This window comes from Ctenopharyngodon idella, chromosome 10, assembly GCF_019924925.1.
Source record: "Ctenopharyngodon idella isolate HZGC_01 chromosome 10, HZGC01, whole genome shotgun sequence".
NCBI classification, from domain to species: Eukaryota; Metazoa; Chordata; class Actinopteri; order Cypriniformes; family Xenocyprididae; genus Ctenopharyngodon; species Ctenopharyngodon idella.
The window spans coordinates 12528553-12548428 of NC_067229.1; the positions used below are offsets into that span (position 1 = coordinate 12528553).

General features: G+C 34.5%; 1 protein-coding gene across 3 annotated transcripts; it reads left to right on the forward strand.

Annotated features, from left to right (window-relative positions):
* Positions 1-1380: 1380 nt before the first annotated feature.
* On the forward strand, positions 1381-19638 carry arhgap45b (Rho GTPase activating protein 45b). Of its 3 annotated transcripts, none has more exons than XM_051907662.1 (23): positions 1381-1823; positions 3092-3488; positions 6222-6365; positions 6892-6976; positions 8404-8476; positions 8662-8722; positions 10313-10447; positions 10624-10685; positions 10784-10894; positions 11895-11975; positions 12064-12231; positions 12352-12489; positions 14873-15063; positions 15164-15285; positions 15427-15525; positions 15887-15988; positions 16071-16234; positions 16305-16493; positions 16880-17017; positions 17944-18182; positions 18298-18535; positions 18683-18776; positions 19032-19638. In XM_051907662.1, exons 1-23 carry the CDS (start codon positions 1572-1574, stop codon positions 19346-19348), a joined length of 3600 nt encoding a protein of 1199 aa, XP_051763622.1. In that variant the 5' UTR covers positions 1381-1571; the 3' UTR covers positions 19349-19638. The 3 variants fall into 3 exon arrangements, with proteins under 3 accessions (XP_051763622.1, XP_051763623.1, XP_051763624.1); XM_051907663.1 differs by having other exon boundaries at positions 1383-1823; positions 19035-19638; XM_051907664.1 differs by lacking the exon at positions 1381-1823 and adding an exon at positions 1847-2351.
* The last annotated feature ends 238 nt before the right edge of the window (positions 19639-19876 follow it).

The following is a 19876-nucleotide window of genomic DNA, read 5'->3' on the forward strand; positions in this document are numbered from 1 at the left end:
TTTTCTACCGTTAATTTTCCTCAACCCACTTAAAGGGTCAGTTTGCCCAAAAATGTAAATTCTGTCATTGCTTCACTAGCGTCGCTTCATAAAACCGAGGTTAAACTACTGGAGTCACATGGATTATTTTTATGTCTTTACTACCTTTCTGGGGCTTGAAAGTGGTAGTTGTGTAGAATGTCAACGGAGGAACAAGAAGCTCTCAGATTTAATCACAAAGATCTTCATTTGTGTTTCAAAGATGAACGAAAGTCTTACAGGTTTGGAACAACATGAGGGTGAATAATTAATGACAAAATTTTCATTTTTGGGTAAACTAACTCTTTTAAACCGTAAAGTGGAATTCCCCTAGTGGAATCAAATGGAATTGCAACAAAACTAAATTTAAGTATGTTCCTTGAACTTTCCCCCATCTCCCACTGGACAGACAAACAGATAACCCTTACACAAACACATACAACATTATTTGAGATCATATTGCTTTGTTAGGTTGGTCAGGATGCACAAAAGTGGTTATAGTTGCAATGTTTTGAACACGCCACAGTGACACAGTTTTGGGTGAAATCAACCCACAAATGATATTATAGATAGTTATAATAGATCTGTTCAGTCAATTTGGTAGCCAACCTAAGAAGGCTAATTCACCATGAGTTCCCTCCTAGGGTGTCTCAATCAGCTCCCAAGTTCAGTAGTCAGGGCACGGATGATCAAGGATTTAAACGCTGTCTCATTTGCAAAATCCTTGTGCAAAATGAAATGTTGCTATTTAAAAAAAAAAAAAAAAAAAGAACAACCCACAATGCAGTGTAAAAACCAAGGAACAACGATGCTCACTATGTTCCCTCAACAGAAAATGTCACAGCTCACATTGTTCCCTCAACAAAAAATATCACATTTTCTGAAGCGAGAAACAAACAAAAAAAAATGTGACCCTTTTAAAAGACAAACAGTTATTTAATTACATTTTAGAATAAACAAATATTGCTGGACAGTGAACATAATCTAGTTATCCATAATTAATTTACAACTGAAATGTTGCAGAGATATGTAACAATAACATATATATATATATATATATATATATATATATATATTGCTATTGGTCGGCTTTCCTGGATTTATTTGCAAACTGAATTCTAATTGGCCTTGCATTACAAAGGTTGCTATGCTCTGTCTTTTTAAGACACGTGCTAAAACCTTAACACTATTCTTTTAACACTGGCATTTCATTAAAATTATTTGAAAGTGTAGTTAAAATCAGATCTTTTGCCAAACAAAAATATCTCAAGATATGTTTTGTCGCGAAAGTGGGCGGTGTTTTAATATTTAATTAAACAGCAGCAGGTGACAGACATTACCGACGTGGGTCAGTTGGCGAAATCTTATTTTTGCGAGTTAAAATGGTGAAACTCGCTGTATAAAGGTTGTTAGTATCATGACAAGCATGTATCATATTATCCAGCCCACATGTTTCTACATGGCAACGCAGTTTCACTTGTCAAAGGGACTGAGAGTGAAAAAACTGAAAAGCGGATGCGCCTCAGACTGATGTGTGTCAGTAGATTCAGTCAATGTGCGATCATTTTAGAGGAGTGAGACAGAAGCTCGAGCTCGGAGTGTGTAAACCTCGCATCAGCGCTTTGAAATGGGGAGCCGGGGGGTGGGCAGGGGGGTTATATCGTAAATTAAAAGAAATACGCGGCGGATCTAAACATCTAAAGCTTAAAATGTTCTCTAAAAGGACAAGAGAACTGATGAAGACGCACTCGATGTCAAAGAAGAGCCGAACAGGAAACAGCCCAGCGCCTCTCAACTCTCCATCAGTAAGTCGCACAGCATCTCTCGTCTTTTCCTCCTGCCAATCAAGTTGATTGACATTTCACACTCGCGCTCATGTTTTCGTGTCGTTTTCGACGTTGTCGAAACATGTGAATTTGATCAGTGTTTTCAAACACAAATATAGACTTTAAGTTTATTATTTAGACCGTTATGTTGCAAAGAAAAGGACGGACTAAACTTCCTCAGTGTGATATGGCGCAGCAAGGTGCAAGAAGTTCAGGTTTTGCCTTTCTTTAGGCATTTGTCATTTTCATTCTGGTTTCAGGATTTTCTTTAGACTTGATTAGTTTATTTTTCTAAGGTTTAATGGCGTATATTGTATTAAAATTATGATGTATGATGGATTACAGTGTAGAAAGTTAATTTTTAACGCACAGTAGCTGGAAATGTTGAAGCGTGGATCAAGTAGCAAAAGCTACAGTCCTTACGCGACGAGTCAGAGAGTGAAAAAATCAAACAGCAAATCTAAATTGGACATCTTGCCAAGCAGAACAAACGTCTGGCTCAAACAGGTGGGTTTTATTGAAAACTACTGTAAATATTTGTATGTTACTGTTGAAAATATGCATGTGTCGTGTTATATGTATCTACGGTTTTAGTAAATACTTGTACACAGTTGACAAGTCAACCAGAGGTTGTAAAATTATTGTACGTGTTGTCTTATGACCTCAATAATTGGCTACATGGAGTGTTGTTTTAAATAATTTGTCATGATGATCAAAGTGAACTGCAAAAATGTAGGTATATTCTTTAAAATGTGTATATTGTTATTTATTGAAGTGTTTTATTTTTATTTAAACATATATCTTGCTGTTGGTGATGGGGAAAGAATATAAGTAAGCTTCTGTTTGAATTAAATGTCCTTTTTTGGGATAACACCATGTTTGTGGTCTTTTGACACTTATTTATTTGTGTAGCGCATCATTTTTAGGTGTGTTCTTCGTTATATCCATTGAGCTACAGAAATGGTGTTTTTAGTTGCTTGTCCTTGTGTTCACGTTCACACTTTTGAGTGTTTGTGGGCCTGAGCGAGGCCTGTTAGTGTGGCATCAGCTCTTTGGGGTGTGACAGGAAGTAGGCCACAGTTACACAATCGCTCTTGTGAAAGAAGTTCTGTTTACTAACAGCCGTCTATTGTAGTCAGTCACAGATCTTGTGCTCTGTCCGCAAACCCACTTTCTACCTTAAAGTTTGCGTGCCATGTTTATCAGTTTGCTCACACTGTTTCCCTTTTTTTTTTGTCATAATCCAGCTCTCTGCTCTTCAAGAGCAGCCTCGGAAAGATACAGTCGATGGCACCTCTTCTTCATCCCACACGTCTTCCAGTCTGTCTCCATCCATCCTGGATGTCCCGTCTTCCTGTCCCGGTACACCTTTGACCCAGCACACTAAGCTGGTGGGCTGCCCGTCCCCAATGGGCACCCTGAAGCGGCCAACTTCTCTGAATCGCAATCCTAGTGCAGCAGGCTTCCCTATCCAGTCTTGGGTCTTCAGTAAGGGTGCAGGAAAATCTGTCATCGCCCAGAGTCCTTCGCCAGATACGCCCGAGTCCACAGTGGCTATTGAGGTGGAAGACATCCCATCACTGCTACGCATAGTGGAGCGGTTTGCTAAAGCTGTGGAGAAACTGAAAGATGTCGTGCTTGAAGGTAAGATGAAGATTTTGTTGGAGAGAATCTTACTTGACATGGATTATTTGGGGTTTAAGGATGAAAACATTTTTTTAAACATTTCCTATACATTTATTAAATGTTTCTTGGGATTTGTTTTTTAACTGAGATACGCACAACAGCACTCCATACTAATCCACCACATGACGATTTGCACGTCGTACCGCAAACATCACCTTCCGCTGTGGATCATGTGATCGCGGAGGAGTGAAAGGGGCGGGGCTGAGTTTGCTCAACAGGCCATGTTCTTCCTGTAACTGCAGTGAGCTTGAGTTCCTGTGGTGCGCCACATTGGTACAGGAAATGGTACTCTCAGAAGACACCCCGTTCTGCTCTCAGGACTCGTAAAGCAACGTCATTTAACTTCAGCAGGAGGATTCTTATAAAAAGCACTTTGTTGATACCATGATAAAGTAATGGTCATACCATGGTACTTTGAGATATTCTGTTGCAGGGTTTTTTAGAGTTTTTTTTAAAACTTAAAATATGATGACTCCAATATGAGGCAACCCCTTCTTAAAATAAAAAAGCAGCTATATATTTTTCATGTCTTGGGATCCATTTTGCGTTTGATAGTTATTTGTTTATATTTTTAATTGGTTTATTATATTTATATATTTTTTAATCATAGTTTATTAATTAAAGCTACAATTATTTAAATATTAAAGTTATTTAAATATTTAGTGTGTACTAAACTGATATTTCTTTTTTCAGTTACATATATAAATCTGAAAATAAATATTGATGAAATCAATATCAATTCAAAATTTATTTGTATCGAACTTTTCACAAAAATGTTGTCTCCTAAAAAGAAATTCTTTTCAACAATTCTTGAAAGTTGTGTTGCAAGTCATAGTAAAGAGAAAACACAAATATTTTAGGAATCAGTCAAAAACTTGTTTAAAACTAAAAATGTTATTGTCATTTATTAGGCAAATAACAAACTGAAGCAACTAAACAGTCTTTATTCACACATAATAACCCAAAAATTATATATTTTATTTTATTGTATGGCTTTGATAACAGCTTGCATTCTTGCTAGCATTGTTTTTATGTACTTTTCCACAGTTTCTGTTGTTATTGACTTCCAAATAGTTTCTAGTTGTTCCCAAAGACTTGCTTTTGATAACTTTTGTGCAATCTATCTTTGAATCCATTAAATCCCAACAATAATTATATTTTAGCATTAGAAACACTACTGTGACTAAAGAGCTTACACATACAGGTGTGGATTAACCATTACAGAATCATAAATTATTTTGGTAATCACCAATACTGTTAAAATAAAGTTTAGGGCAGCTGTGGCACAAATCTTACACTGGGTGGTGCTCTAATAAATTTAAGCACTAAAATATATATATATATATATATATATATATATATATATAAATTATATAATGTGTACGTGTGTGTGTGTATGTATATGTTTGTGTGTGTGTATTGTCAAAATACCATAGTGTTTTTGGTTAGAACTTCTTGCATTGAAAATTTCACTTAAAAAAAAAAATGTAAAGTGCAACTTAACTTTATTGTCCATTCTGTTTGTCACAGAGCAGAAATTCATCTTTGATACTGATATCATACATGTAAACATTTAAAGTTGTAAATATTTATGTATACGTATTGAGACAGACACAGAATTAATCAGAGTTACACTAACTTCATAATTCCTTGACACATATCAAGCATCCCATAATAATATTAAAAAGCTTAATCTGAACAGTAAATTAAAGTAGTGCCATAATGCCAAGCATTCTCTTGGATTAGTTTAAAAAAAAAGTTTAAATCTTATTTAAACATCCTTATTTCAGTAATTTTGTCATATTTTAGAAAGGTCCACAGTACTGCTTATGGCATGGGTTTTAGTGGTTGACCCATGCCACATTTTCCACCAAGCTTTTCTATCTTCTTTTTTCTTTTTCTTTTTTTGGATTTGTTGCAAGTGGCCTACTTTCTTTGATTTTTTTTTTTTTTTTTTTTTTTAAACTGTTGTTAATGCTTCCCATTGCTGTATAAGTTAGGTTAAAGAGAAACTCAACAATAACAGTTGTAGCCTAGGGGTTTTTTACTTAGAATTACAGTTAGGAGCCATGACTGGAGGAAGTGGCTTGTAGACGTGCCGTGGCAGACGAGAAAGCAGTGCAACACAGTGTTAACAAATGGTCTGTCTTGCATCATCTTGACTGTTTTAGGATCAGTGCAGATTTCTTACTCTTCCTGTCAGCATGACGTGTCAGTTAAAAGTTTATTTGGTTCACAAAGAAATATCCATGTCAGATTGTACCCTATAATCAAAAGAAAAATGTTGAGAAATTGTTTAAAAAATTTAAGCCTGTCAATTTATTTTACTGTTTATTTTATTTGTTCAGTTTTGTTGTTGTCAGTTTATTTAATTTTATTGATTATTCTTTGTATTTGTTAAAATATTATTTTTAGTCTAATTTGTATTTATCTTGTTATATTTTTTTATTTAGTAATATTTATTCATTTGTTAATTTTACTTTTTGATCATTTATATTTTGTTTTCTTTTTGTTCTATTTATTTATTTTATTTATTTATTTTAATTCTATTTATTTTATTTTGTTTGTTTGCATTGTGAAAAGCAGAGTTGTTCATCATTTGGCACAAATTAGACTACTTAAACTGAAATGAAAAGCTTGTGTGACTGTAACCTAATTTCAGCTGATAAGAATGGATGTTTTTTTTCTCAGACAAACAGGAGAACCGGCGTCCGTTGGCCCATGAGTGTCTGGGGGAAGTTCTGCGCATCCTGCGGCAGGTCATCAGCATGTACCCCCTCCTCAACACGGTGGAGACGCTCACTGCTGCCGGCAAACTCATCTCACAGGTCAAAGGTTAGAGCAATCACATATGCTAAAATACCAAAAAGGAATGTGACATTTGATTTAAAGGATGGATTTGTTTTTTATTTATGTCAGTAGTGCATCCGGTTTGTAGAGTAAGGGTACGTTTACACGACAAGGATGTACTAAAAATGGAAAAGTTTTTTTTCATTGTCAAAACGATCCACGTTCACACGGATCTGCGAAAACGATTAAAAGCGCTGTATTATTGATGCCAGTAGATGGCGACGTCACTTTGTAAAGAAACACTACGCATGTGCATGATGTCACCATTTTCACAAATTTGTGTTTTTGTTACGATACGATAATGGTTTCATTTTCAAAAATTTGCACTTTAAAACCCGTTTTCAAAAGTTTGCATTTTCAGGCCACCAAAATGACGTTGCCATGTGTAAATAAACGGCCAAAACACATAAGTTTTACGCTTTTAGTTGAAAACAGTGTCGTGTCAACGGCCCCTAATACATTTCTGTTGTTGTTTTAAACTAAACAACATAATTTTGTTTTTTTCCTTCAGGATACCACTATGAAGTGTGCAATGAAGCAGACAAGAAAGATTTTGAGAAGGCCATTGAGACCATTGCTGTAGCTTTTAGCAGCAAGTGAGTATGGAGAGCTCAATGTGAACTGATTACATGCTATCAGCGCGTTTCTGACTCGATAAGAAAAGATGTATAAAGTAGATGTGACTTTATATCTCATATCTACTTATGTCTCATCATTGCGACTTTTGCAAATTTTACCACACAATTACCTTTTTTACTCTGAGGATGAAAGGGGTTTACATATTTTGCAGTATGCATACTGTGCACTAATTTGCCTAATGAATAGAATACCTGGATGACGTATTACATTTACTGAAATGTGCGGTACACAGCTGGAGAACAGTGCTTGGAATACTGTATCCCACGATGCAATGTGCACAACTTTATTTTAAATATTGGATATGATAAATGAACTGGTAGTAATTTCAGCCACGATTTTCTCCTTTGAATAACTTGATCGAACTGCCAAGAGTGAGTCATTTTAACATAATTATTTTAAATATATATATTTTAAAATAAGAAGTCATGGAATAATCTTGCACACTTTATTTATTTATTTATTTTCAGTTTATTCAGGGCAGGGGGAAATTACACATTGTTCCTTTGGTATTTAATTTATTTATGTATTTATTTAGCTTTTCGATTTGCTCAGGTAAATGGCACATTGTCCTTTTTGTATTAATTTTTCCTTTTAGATTCATTTAGGGGGAAATTACACTTTGTTTCTTTGGTATTTATTTTTGTTTTTGTTTTTTTTTCTAAAAAAAAAAAAAAAAAATGTATGATTCATTCAAGGGGAAATAGCACATGGTTCCTTTTGGAATGTTGTTTTTTTTTTTTCCCTGTTTACTTTATTTTTTTTTTCCCAATCAAAATGAATAAATGTCCACAGTAACGTAGTGCCATGTGGCGTACTTTGCATGCATTATGAAATCATCTCTATTGAAATTTTCTGTTAGATCATTGACATTAATCGTAGCTCTACAGAAATAACAGGAAGTTGATTTGTGGCTTCTGCTCTCTTACACTAACAGCCCCAAACCCTCAAGAATCTGTTTTTGAGATCGAGCTGATAATTATCATCACCTGTAGTATTTTCGTTTTCACGTCTAGTGTTTTAAAACTGATTCCTGATGATGTTCTGCTGTCATATTCATTGTGATACACCTCTGAATGACAGCACTAAATGTTGCTCAAATGTTCATGAGAATATCTTGCATTAATTTCCTGTGGCCAAAACATTAAATCATGCACCAGTGCAGCATGATGCTGTTTTTGTGGCAAGGATGAAGTAAAGAGGAAGTTGTTAACCAACACTAACACTGGCATCTGATCATTTGCCCTAGTTATTATAGGCATTTTAGTCTATAATTAAATTGCATGTTGACTCAGTTTGCCTTTAACATTACATTCTGATACGATATTACGTTCAGAGAAAGCTGTGACGTTTTTAGTGTATAAACCTCATTTTTTTCTTTTCTCAGTGTGTCTGAACTGCTGATGGGAGAGGTGGACAGTAGCACACTGTTGTCAGTTTTGCCCAGTGAGAAAAGCAGGGTGAGTGTGTCAGTTTCACTGCCTGTAAAGAGCGGATGTTGGCAGCAGGTTTTGACTTCCTGAAAGTGCAGTTCTGTGATTAGTGCTACTGCTCTGTGACGCAGCTGTCCACTGAAATACAGTATGAATCACATGGAACACATAAGAAGATGTTTTATATATTTTTGTGTGTGTTCTCTCTTCAGTCTATGGAGAACCTCTCGGGTCATGAGCTTTCACACACGCGGAGTGATTCATCCGAGCTGGGTACATTTTGACAAATTCAGACATACAGAAAATCAAGTAGAAATGCACTGATGTAGAAATTATTTTAAAGATATTTAAAGTCTCCTGCAGAACATATACTTAAAAATTCTTATTTTTATAATATTGCATAATGATAATTATTATTAATTTTATTTATTTATCCATTCATTATAAGAAGGTGTCCTGCAGAACATATATTTAATAATAATAGTATGTACTTAGTTTTTACTTATTTTAGAACTCATAATTGTAAAATATAATATTTATTTAGAGATCTTTAAAAAGTCTCCTGATAAACTCGTTTAATATTAATATTTATTTTTTATTGCAATAAGAGAACTGCAGAACATATTTATAATAATAATTATGTATTTTATTTACTTTAGAACTTCAAAAAGTAAGAGTTAAAGGATTAGATCACTTTCATATAAAATTTTCCTGATAATTTACTCACCCCCATGTCATCCAAGATGTTCATGTCTGTCTTTCTTCAGTCGAAAAGAAATTAAGGTTTTTGATGAAAACATTCCAGGATTATTCTCTTTATAATGGACTTCAATGGTCTCCAAACGGCTGAAGGTCAAAATTACAGTTTCAGTGCAGCTTCAAAGGACTTTAAACGATACCAGACAAGGAATTAAGGGTCTTATCTTATCTATTCAACTTATGGAAAAAACGGAACTGGCGCCGCATTCATTCCGTAAGTTGAATAGGGAAGGCGTAGGATTTACGGCGTAAGCTTTTTGAAGAATACGAAAGTATGGTTTTGGCGGAAGCACTTGGAAGGCAATCATTTGTTTATGTAAAATATATACATTTAGATTTTTCCGAAAATGACTGATCGTTTTGCTAGATAAGACCCTTATTCCTCGTCTGGTATCGTTTAAAGCCCAATAAAGCTGCACTGAAACTGTAATTTTGAGCTTCAGCCATTTGGAGGCCATTGAAGTCCATTATAAGGAGAATAATCCTGGAATGTTTTCATCAAAAACCTTAATTTCTTTTCGACTGAAGAAAGAAAGACATGAACATCTTGGATGACATGGGGGTGAGTAAATTATCAGGAAAATTTTATATGAAAGTGAACTAATCCTTTAAATAAGAGTTCTTATTATATAATGATGACTAATAGAATATTATTACATTGTTATTATAAAATTTTTATTTATCCATTTGTTATAAGATAACTTGGTCCCCTGCAGAACATATATTTGATAATATGTATTTTATTTATTTAGAGATATTTAAAAAGCCTCCTGAAGAACATGTTTAAAATTATTAATTATAATATTTATTTTTATTATTGTAATAAGACAACTTTAAAGTCTCCTGCAGAACATATATCATTAATGTTTGTTGCATAACATGTATTAATAATAATAATAATAATAGAACTCAATAACAATAATAATTATGTAATATTAACTTATTACAATAAGATTATTATAATATTACATAAGACATGAGACATAATAGTAATATTAATAATTATTATTATTTCAAATATTAGATATATTTCCTTTGTTTTTCCCCCTAATGTGAAATGTTGTGTGTGTGACATAATTGTATTGCTGTGCATGTGTGCTGCAGCGATGAGCGCTGAGGAGGTGGACATTATCCTGCAGCGCAGTGAAGGGGGTGTGGACTCCGCTCTGATGTACGCTAAAACCATCTCCAAGTACATGAAGGATTTGATCGGCTATGTTGAAAGGAAGCTCGCATTGGGTAGGATCATGTGTGGTTTCAGTGATATGACCGCTTGATTTACATTTGTTTAGAAGTGTTATGTGAGAGATTGAAACAAATAGTTCTGATTCTAAATTCTGATCAGTTGATCCACGTTATGTAGTTATTTAGGTTTTACTTGTTTAATAAGTAAATTGCAATTGATATTTATCTAGAGCTGGAGTTCTCCAAGGGCTTACAAAGGATCTATCAGTCATGTAAACAGACCATCACACAGGTGAGATTTAATCATTGTCTGCAGTTCTCAGACTGTCTGTTGTTTGTTTTTGTTTGTTTGTTTTTGCCTCCTCATCCATCTTTTTTTGTGTCCATCAGCCACACATGCCCTTCTTCTCCATCTACTCTCTGGCTCTGGAGCAGGATCTGGAGCAGAGCTCTGGGATGCATCAGGCAGCCTCCACCCTGAACAACCAGACCTTCATCATGGTAAAACAGCACTGGGGCCATCTTTTGTCATCCTTTTCAACAACAACAACAACAACAATAATATTAGCTCATTATTATTATTATTATTATTATTATTATTATTATTATTATTAATATATATTTTATTATATCATATGTTAACTAATTATAGAATGTTATTTTTTATAAAAGAGATTTATTTTTAATGTTTAAGATAACTTTGTCTCCTGCAAAACTTACTTTATTAATATTATTATTATTAAATATTATTCATGTATTTACTTTAGAACTTTATATAATTTAGTTTTTTTTTTTTATAAGGGATCTTTAAAAAAATATTTGTAGAATATATTTATAATAATGTTTTTGTTTTTATTCATGTATTATATGTAATTGTTATTAAATATATGCTAATAATAATGAATAAATTGAATTTATTATTATTATTATTATTTAGTATTCATTATTAAGAACAAATATTATAATAATTTATAGCTAATTATTTGATAGAATAATTAAGTATACCAAATTAAAAATAATAGTATAATAAAAATAATAATAATAATAATAATAATAATAATGTATTATTTGTATTAGTATTATAATTTATAATAGTTAAATATATAATGTTAAATAATTGATTATAGTTATTTTAGTATTATTAATAATAATATATTGTTGTTATATTTAATATAATAATTGTTAAATATGAATTATTAAATAGTTGTTGAAAATAATTGTTGTTGTTAAGTGTTAATCGTAATATTATTAAATGTTAATTTTTGTTGAATAATGTTCTACATGATACTTTTTAAAGTTGTCTTGTGGTTGTTGTTGCTGTTATTAAATAATGTTAATGTTGTTGAATGTTCTGCATGAAGTTTTATTATTATTATTTAATGTAATGACAGTAATTATAATTTTTGTTCTAATTGTTCACTAATGTTTTTAATTTCTTGAAACCTGGAGCATGAAGTATTTTAGATTTCTGAAGAATTATGTGCTTTGTGTTCATCCACAGCCTCTGCTGCTCCGCAAACAAGAGCATGAGAAGAAACGCAAGGAGATCAAGGAACAGTGGCTGAAGGCCAAGAGAAAACTGGTAACAAGCCAGGATGTGTCTACAAACAGAGAACAGTACAAGATATTAGCAGCACGGGTATATAAACGTTGTGTGTGTTTGAACACAGATGGAGTGTGAAGTGAACTTGCGCAGGGCTAAGCAGGTCTACATGGCCCGCTGCGAAGAGTACGACAAGGCGAGGACTGCGGCTAACCGGGCTGAGGAGGAGGGCGGGAGCTCCACCACCAAAGCGGTAGACAAGAAGAAACGACTGGAGGAAGAGGCCCGCAATAAGGTCAGCATTCCCACAATGCATCTCCCTGTCGGTTATGCCACTTAAGATACTGTAGGAAAAGTTTTGCAAATTCATTGTTTGAGCAGGTTGTGTTTTTGAAACGGTGTGTGTTTGTCTCAGGCTGAGGAGGCGGAGGCCACATACCGAACCTGCATCGCAGATGCCACCACACAACACCAGGAACTGGAGCACATGAAGGTCACGGTTCTGCGGCAGATCCAAGAGGTCATCAAGCAGACGGACCAGACGATTCGTTCGGTATGTGCGTACATAAAGCTCAAAATGAACACTTGCTATATCAAATGTTAAAGGGGACCTATTATGCCCCCTTTTACAAGATGTAAAATAAGTCTCTGATGTCCCCAGAGTATGTATGTGAAGTTTTAGCTCAAAATACCCCACAGATAATTTTTTATAGCATGTTAAAATTGCCACTTTTTAGGGGTGAGCAAAAACGCGCCGTTTCAGTGTGTGCCCTTTAAATGCAAATGAGCTGCTGTGCTCGGCCTAAGAGGGCGGAGCTTCAAGAGCTCGTTCTCCGGTGTCAGGAGTCAGTCAGGATGCACTATAATGTCAGAAACTGCGAATATATGCTGCATGGAGATAGAACAGGTATAGTTTAGTTTAATTACGGTTATAACTTATATTGTCTTCTAGTTTTTATCCACTATATTAGTACAAGCCTGTTTACCAATGAGTTTTATAATGTTTATTGTACTTCACACAAAATATGAAGCGTCTGTTTTCACTCTAGAAAATCACTGTAAGAGCTCAATAAAACTCAGTGCAAGTGTGCATTAAAATATCCATAAACACTCTCTCTCCCTTGCATTATCAGCAACATACATAGCGAAGTACAGAGAAACACTCGTTACAACTAACAGTAAACAAATATATAAAGACCTTATGCTTTTTCAGGTGGTGCTTAATAAACTGGTAAACTTTATATCCATAAAACAACTCCGATGAACTGTAAAGTGCTCTCACCTTCATTACTGCTGTATCCAGTATCACTCTGGAGGATGTAAGCTGGATCACGAACAGTTTGTACTTATATATCCTTGAGTAACAAATTTTTAGCATAACCTCTGTTTTGTATTGTCCCTTTGTATTGACATTCGTTCACAAAGCAGTTCAGTGTAAAATGATTCGCGCAGACATAAACAAATTTCGGTAGAGTTGAGGGAGCATTTTCTTCAAAAACAAAATGAATCCACCTCGTCTTCAGCAGCTCAGATTTCAGGAGTAAATTGAGAGAGCTATGTGGATTAATCCATCCAGCTACAGAACACCTAAAACGCTTGGGAGACATTCTCGTTAGTGCAGCAATGGCGGACTTTGTACAACTGGCTGTGAACTCGCTCAGGGCGGGTCTATGTAAAAACGCCAGTGTCTGTCAACATTCGTGGGCGGGGCCTGTGGCTAATGTGACGTCACATTGCCAGGAACCTGCAAACGGCTTATTCTGAGACAATGCTTGTTTATGGTGATTTTTTAAAAAAAAAAAAAAAAAAAAGGAGTGGGTGGATTTTTATTATAAGGTGGTTGTGTACACACACTGCCAACACACATTTATGTCCAGACACCATGCAAAAGTGAATTTTGCATAATAGGTCCCCTTTAACAATTGCAACATAATACAGTGTTTAAATCGCATTATAAGAATAATAGTCAAACTCTCTCCAAGCTAAGTGACATTAGCAAATCAAATTGAAAATATTCAAATGCCCTACAAAACAAAAGATCAGTTACTGTTGCTCGTCTTAAAACAACATTCATCTTGTGGAATTTACCATCAGAATTTATACTTCTGTATTTTTTTTTTTTTTTTTTTTTTTTTTTTTAATTCCTTTAAGTCCTATAACATGAGATCTCCCTTTGAATAAACATTTCACAACAGAAAATGAGAAACAAAATCTCTGAGAAACAGATCTTTGTCTTTATTACAAGAGGTGTTTCACACACTTTTTTGCTAAATAATTCATCTGTCAAAACAATTTTAATTAAACAGTAAAATACAACAAATATTTTAGGATTTTAAAAAATACAGCAAATATAGAGACAGTATTTTAGCACAGCAAATATATTTAAAAAAAATTAATACATCAAATATATTTAAATATTAAACTATACTGCAAATGTATTAAGAAAATGTGTTAATACAGCAAATATATTTAAAGATTAAAAAAAACAGTATTTTTTAAGTATTGTTAAATACCCTCAATATGAAGGAAATGTTGTAAAATAGTATTTTTTTTTTTTTTTTTTTTTTTTTTTTTTAAAAAGCAAATTCATAAAGTAAATATTTTAAAATACAGCAAATTTAATATTAATATTTTAAAATATAGCAAATATAATATTTTTTACCAGTGATTAAACTGTATTTTAATATTTAATAAAATAAATATTTAATCAAATAAATGTAATATTTATGGCCAGTAAATACTCTCAATTATGGCATAAAGTTTTTTAAACTCTGAGGACATTTGTAGAGCTTGTTTGCATGCTTGGCCAATGACCCAGTCATGCATTACTTGGATTAAACAGACTCAAATAAATGCTGAAAAACAGCCAAAGAAAAACAAAAACAAAATCTAAATCCAGCTTGAGTGGGTTTTAACTGTGGAAAAACTCTTTCCAGGCCACCATCTCCTACTACCAGATCATGCACATGCAGACTGTAGCGCTGCCAGTGCACTATCAGACGCTGTGTGAGAGCAGTAAACTGTACGACCCTGGACAGCAGTACGCCACTCACGTCAAAGACCTTCAGATGAATGAAGAACCTGAGACACATTATGAGTTTGAGGCCTATTCTGCCTCCTCCAGCCAGTAAGAAACACTCCTTTTGCTTTCACACACACTTATCCAAAGTATCATATTTAATGGAACTGGAGGTAAATATTACATTAACGCGTTCTCTTGAATTCAGGCCATCAGCCAGAGCGCGTACCGACAGCGCTAACACTGATGCTCCGAGCAGTGCTGAAGTACCACCGAACACAGGAGAGGTGGGAGATACAAGTGCCTCTCAGAAAGATGAACAGAAGAGAGGTATGTGCATATAATATATATAATTTATTATTATTATTATTATTATTATTATTATTATTATTATTATTATTATTATTATAGTAATAATTAGTATTTAAAATAGGTATGCACATGGTTTTGATTAGTTTTCTATTGTGTCAGCTCGAGGTCACATGACCCACAAGTCCTGGGGCTCCACAGTGAGTGACACAGACAGTGTGGGAGGAGGAAGTGGCCTGGGATCCCCGACTACCAGCACGGGTACAACTTCTTTGCATGACTATATTAAACTTGCATATGTACTATATCAAGGACATCATATTTATTTATTTACACTTTAATAAAGGCTTGTGTTTGAAATAAACCAGGCTTATTAATTTATGTATTTTATTTTATAATGTATTTTATTATATTTTTAAAAGTAAGATTTATTTGTTTGATTGCTTGCTCTTAAATAAAGTTTAGGACTTGTGTTTGAAATTATCAGGCTTATTAATTAATAATAATATCTTTTTTTTTTTTTTTTTTTTTTTAAAGTAGTATTTGTTTGTTTTTATTAGTAACTTTTAGTAGTAAACTTGGCATTCCTTGGCGTTCATTTTTTTTTTTTTTTTTTTGGTAGGTGACATAAGTAAAATGGCCCGGACATCATCTACAGGAACTATGTCATCAAACGAAGATGTAGATGAGAAAGATTCAAATGTTTCTTCCTTTGAAACTCCAAGTAAGATACAACAGTGCACATGTTTTCCTTGCTAATCTGTGCCTGTCATTTAGTTTCTCACTGCCCGCTCAACATTTTGCAGATATAAACGGCATCGAGCCTGAGATTGTGGTGCCCACTGGGCCATTTCGGAACATCGGGTTGTCGAAAGCTGCTCAGACGCACAAACTGCGTAAACTGCGCTCCCCGTCCAAATGCAGGGAATGTGACAGCTACGTTTATTTCCAGGGAGCGGAGTGCGAGGAGGTGAGGTTTTGTGTTTACTCTTGTGTTTAAAATAAGCCAGGCTTATTGAAGTCTGATTTCCTCTCTGCAGTGTTTCCTGGCTTGTCACAAACGCTGCTTGGAGACTTTGGCCATTCAGTGTGGCCACAAGAAACTCCAGGGTCGCCTTCAGCTGTTCGGACAGGATTTCTCACAGGTGTCCGGCAACAGTCCAGACGGCATCCCCTTCATCATCAAGAAGTGCATTGCTGAGATTGAGAGAAGAGCGTTGAGAATGAAGGTACGCAGGAGACAAGTCAGATCCAGCAGGTCTCGGCCAAATAGAAATGCAAGATCATAATGATCTCTCTCTCTCTCTTTCTCTCTCTTTCTCTTTTCTCTCTCTCTCTCTCTCTCTCTCTCTCTCTCTCTCTCTCTCTCTCTCTCTCTCTCTCTCTCTCACTCACTCACTCACTCACTTTCACTCACTTTCACTCACTTTCACTCACTTTCACTCACTTTCACTCACTCACTTACTCACTTACTTTCACTCACTCACTCACTCACTCACTCACTCACTCACTTACTCACTTACTTTCACTCACTCTCACTCACTCACTTTCACGCACTCACTCACTCACTTTCACTCACTTTCACGCACTTTCACGCACTCACTCACTTTCACAGGGCATTTATCGAGTGAATGGGGTGAAGACGCGGGTGGAGAAGCTGTGCCAGGCGTTTGAGAACGGCAAAGAGCTGGTGGAACTGTCACAGTCCTCACCACATGACATCAGTAATGTACTGAAGCTTTACCTGCGGCAGGTGAGCCACCATTATATGTAAACATTTAGCAAAATTATTCAATATAATATTGTGGAGATGGCATTTTGGGGTTTTGTTTATTTTCTATAATATGAAAATTACATTTTTATTAATAAACATTTAACAGAATTTCTTTTTTCTTTTTTTTCTTTTTTTTTTTTTCCATCCAAATGTAACTAATTTATTAATAATATAATTTAATTTTTTATATATTGTATTTTATTATATTTGAATTTATATTACTAATAAAGCATTTTGGGGTTCCTCAAAGTTAACTAATTTATTAATAAAATAATTATTATATATTATATTCAGCTAATTTAACTTTTGTATATTTTATTCTATTAATGAAAATAGAACAGAATATGAATTTGTAGGTTCCCCCAAATTTAACTTATTACATTTTTAATATAATAGAATGCAATATATAAAAATGTGTGAAAATAAAATATGACAGAATTTTTGGGTTCCCCAAATTGTACTAATTTATTAATAAAAGCCATTTAATGTTTATATATTTATTGTATCTAATTATATTAAAATTAATTGTAACAGTGTGTGTGTGTGTGTGTGTGTGTGTGTGTGTATTTATATTTATATTTATAATATATATATATATATATATATATATATATATGATTTATATTCAAATTATATAAATACAGAATTTGCATTTGTAGAGTTCACCCAAATAACTAATTTAGTAATATTTATTAATAATAAACAAATTGCATTTTTTGGGTCCCCCAAGTGTTACTAATTTATTAATAGTATAATTTATTTTTGATAATGTATTTTATTATATTATTATACATATAATTATTAATTATATAATAACAAAATGCATGGTTTTCATATCTTTATCTGTATTACACATTCTCCGACAGTACAACATTTTTTTTTTTTTTTTTTTGTTTGTTGCTCAGCTTCCGGAGCCCATCATGCCCTTCCGTCTGTACAACAGTCTGATGGGTCTGGCAAAAGAAAGCCTGGCTGTAGTGGGTCCAGAGGGGGCTGAGGCCGGTAAAGGGCCCGACCTGGTGGACCACGGCTCTGAAACGGACCCTGAACTCTTGGCCCTCGTCGAAAGACTTAAAAATCTCCTTAAAGAGCTGCCCAAACCAAACACCAGCACTCTGCGCTACATAGCGCGCCATCTGAGAAGGTAAAAAGTATAGAATTGACTTTGCATATTTAAGGGCTATTTAACTTACCTCGGCAGACTCGATTAGCAGCCATTTATTAAACTTTTTAAATGTTTAATATTGCTCTGTTTTCAGGATTGCTGAACTGGAAGAAGACAATAAGATGAGCCCGAGTAATCTGGGCATCGTGTTTGGCCCCTCACTGATGCGGCCCCGGCCCTCGGGGGCCACAGTGTCTCTGTCCTCTCTGGTGGATTACCCATACCAGGCCCGCATAGTGGAGACCCTCATTGTGTTTTATTCTTCCATTTTCCACTCCGATTCCAGTCGGCCTGCATGCAGCAGCACAAACCGCGCACAATCCCTACAGCAGGTTTGTGATTTAATGTGCAGTGTTGGCTGCTGGGTAAAACCTCATGTTGTCTAATAAGTGATCAATTTTAATAAATTTTTTTTTTTTTTTTTTTTTTTAGAAAGTATTAATGCAGGAAAAAAAAAAGTAATGTTTTGGTCTGTGCAGGAAAACAGCATTGAAGAAGAACAATGTTTGAACCATGAACAAAGCATCATGGATGAATCTGGAGCTGCAGAATCAGAAAAGTTCGAGGGCCATGGTATTACATTACATTTCATTTCATTATGTACTTTATACTATTTATATTATTTTTTGAGTACGAAGTATTATGAGTATAATGTATTAATTGTGAGTATTAAGTGTGTGTATGTGTTTTATATTTATTTATTTATATATATATATATATATGTATATGTGTGTGTGTGTTTGTTTTTATACCTTTTTGTTTTATTTTGCCACGATTGAGTTACTGTGTGTATTTGTGAAAAATACATAATGTTGTATCATGTGTCAGCAGAGAGTTCTACAGGAACCCCTGGTTCTCTTGAACACAGTCTGGACTCCGATTCAGATCCAGACGAGGAACAGGGCAGAAGTGAACTGCAGCCCCCCAGCCCTACAGATCAGGCACTCGACGGGACCACCGAAGACCAAATGAGGCCGTCCGTCCTTCTGGTGAACCTGCAGTGCCCGTCTGGCTCAAACGATCCCCCTGCCCTCCCTGAGAGCGAGCCACCCGAGTTAGACGAAACGGAGGAAGTACCAACAAGCCCACTGGCAGCGTTAAATATCAATCAGAATAACAATACCACCAAAACACTTGCGCTCTGAGTTTATCCCACACTCAAGACCGCGGGAGTTTGTTTGTGATGTTTCTATGTATTTTTAAAGATGCGTTTTAATATTTAAAATACTTCACCTTAAAATCTTGCTACAATTATGCAGGGTTTTTTTTTTTTTGTGGTTTACAGCTTTGTTTTACAGTGGTATGCTTCTGGTGTCATCAGGCAACAATATTATGCATTGTATCCTATGAAATCACATTATACTCAGTTTGGAATATCTTATTAAATTTTTGCATGTGCTTATCTTTTAATAAAAAATAAAAAAATTCAAAATAATCTCAACTTTATAACCAATGCAAACTAACTTGAAGTCATGGTTACATGCAAATACCATGGTTGCCAGCAAGGAAGAGGTTGTTAACTTAAATATGTGTGTTGCAGTAAATAATGCTTAGTTCATTAGTGAACAACCGTTAACACGATCCTTTTTTTCACTGAACTTGTGGACGATGGCTTTCAGAAAGAAGGTGGTGAGTACTTTCTTTTCTCAGCTTATTCAGGACCAAATGAACAG

What these genes read in the sequence shown, in the direction of transcription:
- arhgap45b (XM_051907662.1), top strand. Translation starts at nt 1,572, where the DNA reads ATGTGCGATCATTTTAGAGGAGTGAGACAGAAGCTCGAGCTCGGAGTG. An exon ending in TGCCCAGTGAGAAAAGCAGG is followed by an intron (nt 8,477 to 8,661) that starts GTGAGTGTGTCA and finishes TTCTCTCTTCAG; the next exon opens with TCTATGGAGAACCTCTCGGG. An exon ending in TGAAAGGAAGCTCGCATTGG is followed by an intron (nt 10,448 to 10,623) that starts GTAGGATCATGT and finishes ATATTTATCTAG; the next exon opens with AGCTGGAGTTCTCCAAGGGC.